Raw genomic sequence first — 9,010 nt, 5'->3', positions numbered from 1 at the left:
CTTTCTTTGTTTTTTGAGACAGGGTTTCTCTGTAGCATTGGAGCCTGTCCTGGAATTAACTCTTGTAGACCAGGCTGGCCTTGAACTCAGAGATCCACCTGCCTCTGCCTCCCAAGTGCTGGGATTAAAGGCGTGTGCCGCCACCACCACCCAGTCAATAGTTTTAATATTTACTACAGGATAAATGTACAAAACATCTCAACCTATATATGAATCAGAATTAGAACGAGAAGACTAAATTAACTACATAATATAGTGAGCTGCCCCAAATTGTCTTTCTTTAACTTATTTTTGTCTTTTTTTTTTTTGAGACAGGCATTATGTAACCTGGGATAACCCAAATTTGTTGTATGTCTTAGGCTGGTCTTGAATTTCAGATCTTTGTGCTTCTGCTTCATGAGTTTTGGGATTATAGGCCTGTACTATCATGTCTAGCTTATCTATAACTTTTCTTCTGGCAGTACCTAGGGCTTCATGTCTAGTGGGCAAGTGGTATACTACTGAGCTCTAATCCACCTGTGTTTGACTTTTTATAATTATGTTTTTAATTAAAAATAAGCCTTTGGTAAAATTAGTTCTTGCTAATGGAGTCTATTAGGCTCCATGCCCACCAGTAGATTGCCAATACAAAATGAATTCAATGGTATTTTTGTAGACTTGTGTCATTGCTTTGTTTGAGCATTTTTTTTCTTACTGGCTTTTTACTTGAATGTTATTTCAGATTTTCTGTTTTTATGGATTTTGTGTGTATGTTTCTTATATTTTCCTTTCTTTTTAAAATTATGCTGTGATTTTTTTTTGTTTGTTTGCCTGTTTTTTAAAGAGAGAGAAATGGTATGGAGTTGGCGAGGTGGGAGGATCTTGGAGAAGTTGGGGGAGGATATATTTTATGAAAAAATTAAAACAAGCCTTTGAAGAAAAAAAAGAAAACTTGTTCTTTTGCATTTTATAAACAAAGTGAAAATCAGATTTATGATATAAATTTAAGATTTTATATTATTTTTCATATTAAAGGAAGATGTAGATTCTTTCATGAAGCAGCCTGGGAATGAAACTGCAGATACAGTGTTAAAGAAGCTGGATGAACAATATCAGAAGTATAAGTTTATGGAACTCAACCTTGCTCAAAAGAAAAGGAGGTAATCAAAATAATTTCTACATTTAAAAAACTTTATTATAATTATCAATTATATAAGTTGTATAAGCCAATGAGTTTTATTCTGATATAGTCACACATACAAATATTGTGTCTGGATCATATTCACCTTCCCTGATGCCAACCACCCTTTCCTTTCCTTTAGTCTGGTGTATTTTGCTTAGCATGATGACATATATAGTTCTGTTAATTATATTGCAAATGATATGTTTTCATTCTTACTAATTATTGTATAATGTTTCATTTCCACATAAGTGTGTGTACCATGCACGCACACATACTTGCTTATCCATTCATCTGTTGTTCTTGGCTATTGTGAATAGTGCCATAGTGAATATTAGTATGCACACAACATTTCCATGGTTACTTTGTTTTCTTTTGGGTATCCAGTCAACAATCATATAACTGAATCAGATAGTATTTCCTTTTTTAGTTTTCCCAATTATATTGTATGCACATGTATGTTCAGGTTCATACATGCCATTGTGCAAACATAGGTTCTCATGTGCCATAGTGCATGTGTGGAGGTCAGAGAATAACTTTCTGGATCAGTTCTCTTCTGCCACTTTGTTGAGGCTGGGTCTCTCTTGCTATTTCTAATACTTTGTATACTTCAGGCTAGCTTCTAGGTAGTTCTCATTTTGCCATGCTGAGATTACAGATGATAGCCACTGCATCCTATTTTTCTGTGAGTTTTAGGGATTGAACTCGGGTTGAGAGACTTATCAGCAAGGGCTTTTACCTGCTGAGCCATTTCTCTGGCCTCATTTTTATATTTTTGAGGAGTATTCATATTGTTATATATAAGAGGTATTATAATTTACATTCCTGTTAGCAGTATATAAGGTACCTTTTTCGTATATCTTTGCCAGTATTGCTAATTAATTAATTATTTTTAAGACAGAGTGTCATATAGCACAGGCTGGTCTTGAATTTGCTATGTAACAAAGGATGACTTTGAGGTTCTGATCCTTTTGCCGTCACCTCCCAAGTGTAGGGAGTTACAGGTATGTACCATAAGGCCTGGCTTTATTTTTTTCCTGCCATACTGGGTATTTGAACCTAAGGCCTCATGTGTACTAGGTGGGTGCTCTACCTTTGAGTTATATTGCTAGCCCTTCTAATATTTTTTTATTTTGAAATAGGTTCTTAAGTTGCCTAGGTAAGTCTTGAACTTTCAATCTTACTGTCTTTGCCTTCTAAATAGCTGGGATGACAGGCCTACACCACCAGGCATAGCCTGGTATTTTTGATGGATAGCTATTCTGACTCTGTTGAGATGAAATCTCTGTAGTTTTAATTTGCATTTCATCTTTGCACGAAGTGGAGATTGTTGGTAGAAGTGGCTGCTTGTTTGTCCCAGCCACCTGACTAGCTTAACCTTGAAATAATAACACAGAAACTGTATTAATTAAAACACTGCTTGGCCCATTAGCTCTAGCTTCTTATTGGCTAACTCTTACATCTTAATTTAACCCATTTCTGTTAATCTGTATATCTCCATGTAGCAGTGGCTTACCTGCAAAGATTTGGCATGTCTGACTCTGGCAGCTCCATGGCAGCCCTTCTTTCTCTCAGCATTCAGTCCAGTCCTCCCCACCTAGCTAAGTTCTGCCCTATCAACAGGCCAAGGCAGTTTCTTTATTCATTGATGGTAATTACAGCACACAGAGGGGACTCCCACATCAGGAGATCAGAATTTCTATGTATCAGCTTTACAACTTGGCCCTTTCTCTACCTCTGGAGATCATATATATACTTTTCTACCTTGTATCTGTGATAGGGTAGCTAATAATTCACACTGGGTGATTCAAAGGGCATCTAGATGATTTGTACATTAAAAAAAACAGTATGATAAATGTATACACTGAGAAGACATCACTGTGCTTTGCCTGATAGTTAGCTTACTATAGTTTACTTGTGCTGAGTATGTTTACCTATAACAGCCCCATATAGTACTATACAGGTGATTGATGTTTTCAGATTTGGAATTTGATATATTTGGATATATGTCGTTTTAAAAATTAGTTATAAAATCGATCTTTTAAATTTAAGCTTATAATCAAATGCAGAGCCTTTGTATCACTTCTACAGAATGTGGCCTGTTCTAGAAATGTTAGCAACAGGGAATTAGACATGAAATAAGACTTTTTACACTATGTATTGAATATATCCATAGTTTACATATTATCTTACTTTTTAATTTAAAAAATATGCATATGAATGTTTTCCTGTCTGTATGTCTGTGTACTGTGTGCATGCCTGGTGCTTGTAGAAGTCAGAACCGATATCAGATCTGCAACTGGGTTATAGATGGTTATGAACCACCACATGTGTGCTGGGAATTGAACTTGGGTCCTCTGAAAGAACAGTGTTCTAAACCACTGAGTAATCTCTTTGGTCCCTTAAATGTTGTAATCAAATGTTTATATTCTTAATATTCTGTATATGGCTTATTAAATATACTTTGTTTTATAATATTTATCATAAATATTTTCTCTTATATCTAAGTTTTGTAATATTTATCATAAATATTTTCTCTTATATCTAAAATATTTAAATCTTAGGAAATAACTTTTTATATTTATAAATAGTTTTTAAAGACATATCAGTTGAAAATTGCAAGCCTAGTAAGATAGTCCTGATGTTTATTTTTGCCTGTAAAATACTATATTAACCTTTTTATCCCTCCTCACAGACTGAAAGGTCAGATTCCTGAAATTAAACAGACTTTGGAAATTCTAAAATACATGCAGAAGAAAAAAGTAAGTGTATTTTTGTTTGCAAGTATAAGTGGATCAGAATTCTTTGACAGAGACTTGATTTCTTTGACTCCTTGGTACTGGTACTTCATTTATGCAGTAGGATTCACCTTTACCTTCTTGTTAATGTTACCTACAGTAACATTAAAAACAGTATACTTACGTCAAAAAGATGGCTTTGTGGCCTTCCCTTAAAATCAAGTTTAATTCTCAGCTCCTCAATTAAATTACTTTGTGTGTGAAATTTTAATTAGAAATGATGTTGGGTATTTTTTAAATGTCTTACTCTAAGGTAGCAAAATTTAAGAATGTTTTCACTTAATTTTTTTGGGTGCACTACTGGCATATTGGCTTCATAGTAGTAGTTTGGGAGTGATCATTCTGTTTCTGTTTTGTTTTTTTAAATAGTTTAAGGATTGGCTATAGATCTTTCCTTTGAATGTCTAGTATAAGTCTTCTGTGAATCCATCTGGTCCTGGACTTCATTTTAGCTGGAAGGCTTTTTTTTTCTTTTTTTTCTCTGATAATTTTTTTAAAAATATTTATTTACATATTATGTGTACAATGTTCTGTATGTGTATATGCCTGAAGGCCAGAAGAGGGCACCAGACCCCATTACAGATGGTTGTGAGTCACCATGTGGTTGCTGGGAATTGAACTCAGGACCTTTGGAAGAGCAGGCAATGCTCTTAACCACTTAAAATTCTTAACCATCTCTCCAGCCCTCTCTGATAATTTTTTTATTACTTTATAAATAATAAGAATCAAAATTTCTACTTCTTCTCCTCCTCCCATTCCCCTCCCACTCCCCCTCTCTCCTTCCTTCTTCCCCCTCCCTCCTTAAGAGAGGGCAGGGAACCCTGCCCTGTGGGAAGTCCAAGGCCCTCCCCCCTCCATCCAGGCTTAGGAAGGTGTGCCTCCAAATAGACTAGGGTCCCAAAAGGAAGGCTTTTATTTCATACATTTATTTCTTAGGAGTCTATTTAAGTCATTGACTTCTTGGCTTAATTTTGGTGGTTTGGCTGAATTCAGATGTTTCTTTTAGATTTTCTAGTTTAATGGCATATAGGTTTAAAAAATATTCCCTTATAATATTCTACATTTCTTTTTTGTAATGTTTTCCTGTTCATTTCTGATTTTGTTATTTTGGATCCCTCTTTCTTTTGGTTAGTTGGGCTAAGGGTATCTAAGTTATGTTAGTCTTCTCAAAGAACCAGATCTTAGATTTTTTGATTCTCTATATTGTTTTCTTTGTTTCTATTTAGTTGATTTCTGCTCTGAGTTTTATTTTTTTTTTACATTGATTGAGTTTAGATTTGGTTTGTTCTTTTTCCAGCTTTTTGAGTTATATCATTAAGCCATTTATTTGTGCTCTTTTTTTTGTTTTGTTTGTTTGTTTGTTTAGTGTAGGCACTTAGAACTGTGAATATTCCTCATGGGACTGCTTTCAATGTGTTTCAGAGATGTGCTCTATTTTAGAAAAGCTTCCATATGTTGCTGAATAGAATGTATATTCTTTGGTCTTTGGATAGAATATTTGTAGACATCTATTAGGTGCATTTGATGTATGATATCAATTGATTCTGATGTTTCTCTGTTTCTTTTGTCCAGATGACCTGTCTATTGGAGAAAGTGGGGTATTGAAAATCACCTACTTAATAATGGATTGATGTTAATCTGCATCTTTAAATCCAGTAGTAGATTTTTTTTTTAAAATGAAATTGGGCATCCATGAGTTTGCACATATGTTTAGGATAATAATATCTTCTTGGTTAACTGTTCCCTTGATTAGAGTGATATATCCTCCTTATCTTTTCTGCTTAATTTTAGTTTGAAGTCTATTTTGTCAGATATTAGGATAGTGACATCTGCTTGCTTCCAGGTTCCATTTGATTAAGTAGTTTTGCTCATGCTTTTACTCTTAGGCATTGCTTAACTTTGAAACTAAGATGTACTTCTTGGAGGCTTATTATAACCTTGATAGCTGCAGGAACTATTGTTTTATTTTATGGATGAGGAACTTGAGACATAGATAAATAGTGACATGCCAAATTTACACAGCTAGTAAGCAGCTGAATCAGAGTCCATGCCAAGTCATTTTAGCCATTCATTATATAATAGCTATTTATTTTTTTACTACTAAGTAAGTCTTCATGTTGGTACTCTTTTAAATGTCTTGAGATCCCTCCTTTATAACCTTGATATCAACCTGACCTGTCTGTGGTACTGTCATATTTTAAAGGAGTCCACCAATTCAATGGAGACCAGATTCTTACTGGCAGATAACCTGTACTGCAAAGCTTCGGTTCCTCCTACTGATAAAGTGTGCCTGTGGTTGGGGGTAAGTAAATGTTATAGACACAGCTACTCACTGTATTTGTAAAACAATGTTTTCTGACCAGCAAAACTTTTTTTTTCTTAAGATGTAATGTCTTTATCTCTCTTTGGTTTAGAAAGAATGAAGGTGTAGAGTTCAAATGGTCTTTTATTAGAAACGGACTGGAATTAGGAGTGTTTTTTTAAAAGAATACACACATTTAATGTTTTTTCCAGTCCAAGCAAAACTGACCAAACCTACTCTTCAGCTGTGTGTGTATGTGTGTGTGTGGGGGGGGGGTGGGGGGTGGAGAGTGAACTCGGAGTTTTGAGTATGCCAGGAAAGCACTCTACCATGGATCCACATTCCTCAGCCCTTTGTTTTTCTAAGACAATATCTCATATGTAGCCCAGACTGTCCTTTGACTTCTAATCCTCCCACCTTTGCTTACTCACTACTGAGATTGCAGTCATGCCACCATGCCCAACTACTTGTCCAGTTACTGTTTTGTCTTTTCAAAATATAGCAGAAGGAAGATAAGAGGGGAGGGGCTATGGCTCATTTGGTAAAATACTTGCTTTACAAGCATGAAAACCTGAGTTCAATACTGAAAATTCACATAGAAAAGGCAATACATATATTTGTGGTCCCAGGTCTTGGGTTTTACAAAGAAATGGGGGGTCTAGAAGGAAAAGCTGAAAGGGGTGGAGACAGAACTAGGGAGACCCTAGGCTTGCACTAAGAGGTAGAGTCCCTAGGGAATTACCAGTAGTTTTAATGTAATCAAATTTTTTTCTTCTATTTTCAAAGTATATTCATTGGTATGCTGGCAAGTGGCAATCAATTTAGGTACAAAATGGTGAACAATTAAGGAGGAAAGACCTTTATTTGTAATATTTGCTGATTTCTATGATATAGTGTTCTGATCATTCCTGTATGATATACTGGAATGTATAGTTGAAAAGAGGTGTGTATACAATTGTCATTTACATTTCAGTGCAAAATATTCCAAAATACCCTTGTGTTACATTCCTCAGCAAACACCCTTCAGTCCTAGTGTCGGTGGTGGTAGGGAGATACATTGCAGCACTGCTGCTGGTAGCCTGAGAATCTTTCTTCCTCTTTAGGGACTGCTACTAGGTAAAAGTGGGTCTTTGACTATGCTGCATACAATAACTCAGGGCTAAGTCAACACGAAGCAAAGTTTATGAAGTATTTGTAAGAGATGTTTCAAATCTAAGTGGGAATGTTTAGAGAGAGAAGGTGCTTAGGAAAAGTACAGTACCCTCAAGGCACGGTTCTCAACTTCTCAAACGAGAGATGTGCTTAGTTAGTTAGTTTTACTAGGGTTGAACTCAGAGGACTTGTGTCTGCTAGGCAGTTACTGTATGTCTAACTTAGACCAACCCTTTAATTGTTATTTTGGCCATACATATTTGTAGGGTATAGTGTGGTAATTCAGTATGTATATACAATGTATACTGATCTACTAAGGGCAATTTAATATTTCCATCTTTTTACTACTTTAAATTTAGAGTCATTAAGCTCTAAGCAATACGTATAGTCCTAGCATTTTGGTAGGCTAATTCCTTCAAGTTCAAAGTTAGCCTGGGTTATGGGATAAGACTCTGTCTCAACACCCCTCCTCCAAATACATAGAAATAGTAGAGTATTGTAGCACAACTAATAAAAACCCAGAGACGGATATTGGGGTTCAACCTGAAGATCAGGAAAGCAAAACAGCCAGCTGTTGGCTCTTACTTCTACCTCAGTCCGAAAATGGTGATCCTGCCTCTGGTAATCTCTGTCTCTTCCCGTCTAATAATCCTCTCTAGTTCTTGGATTAAGGGCATGCACCACTGTCATCTGGTTTCTATGGCAAATTAGTGTGGCTACTGGGATCAAAGGTGTGGGTCACCACTGTTTGGTCTGTAAGGCTGACCAGTATGGCTGTTTTACTTTCTGATCTTGTGGCAATCTTTATTAAAATACAAATAAAATATCACTACACAGTATTATGAACTGTAGTTAACACAACTGTTCTTTAGAACACTAGAACTGTGCTTTGGTATCTATTACCAAATTCCCTCTAACCTTACCTCAAAACCCCTCCTAGTCTCTGATAATCATTATACATTCATTTTTAAAAAGCATCTACATGTAATATGGTAGCCTGCTATATTTCTCCTTTGTGTCTGACTAAAATCTTGTGTTCTAGTTAGGTTACTGATATTAATTTAGATCTCCCATTATCTGCTGTGTGCCACATTCATTGTTGCTGTGTGTAAAGGTCCCAAATCATTTCTTTGAAGATACTGTCTTAAGGTAAAATTTACTATTTAAAAGTATACAGTTTCATAGTTTTTAGTGTGTAGTTGTGCAACTGTGATCTCTTTTTATTCCAGAACATTTTATTTACCCCATAAAGAAACCCATTTCTATTAACATTCTACATTCCTTTTGCTATTTCCTTTCCTCTGGTATCCACTGTACTTGATTTTTACCAGATGGCTGAGAGTGTAGCAACTGCTAATTTACATCCTTTCTCTGTGTATTGGCTTCATTCCTTTATAGCCCAAAATACCCTGTTTTGTGTATAAACCACATCTTGTCCATTCATTATTAACTAATAGATATTTGGTATATCTCTCCTTTTTGGCTATTGTGAATAAATTTTTGTGCCAATATATATTTTCAGTGTTCTTGAGTTATGTATGTGTCTTGGCTTTTAATGTTTGATTGCTTGCTTCCTTTCTTTCTTTGATTTTTTTTTTT

The 9,010-nt window shown here is 35.3% G+C and overlaps 1 protein-coding gene across 1 annotated transcript in view; it reads left to right on the top strand.

The window, feature by feature from the left end:
• Vbp1 (VHL binding protein 1) overlaps nucleotides 1-9,010 on the top strand; it is a 16,835-nt gene that overhangs the window by 2,241 nt on the left and 5,584 nt on the right. The window contains exons 2-4 of the mRNA XM_005370658.3: nucleotides 1,015-1,139; nucleotides 3,855-3,921; nucleotides 6,161-6,259. Of these exons, the coding sequence (XP_005370715.1) occupies nucleotides 1,015-1,139; nucleotides 3,855-3,921; nucleotides 6,161-6,259 (291 nt within the window). The remainder of the gene's footprint in view (nucleotides 1-1,014; nucleotides 1,140-3,854; nucleotides 3,922-6,160; nucleotides 6,260-9,010) is intronic.

This window comes from Microtus ochrogaster, unplaced genomic scaffold (genome assembly GCF_000317375.1).
Source record: "Microtus ochrogaster isolate Prairie Vole_2 unplaced genomic scaffold, MicOch1.0 UNK85, whole genome shotgun sequence".
Lineage (NCBI taxonomy): Eukaryota > Metazoa > Chordata > Mammalia > Rodentia > Cricetidae > Microtus > Microtus ochrogaster.
This window is presented reverse-complemented; position numbering and strand designations above follow the sequence as displayed.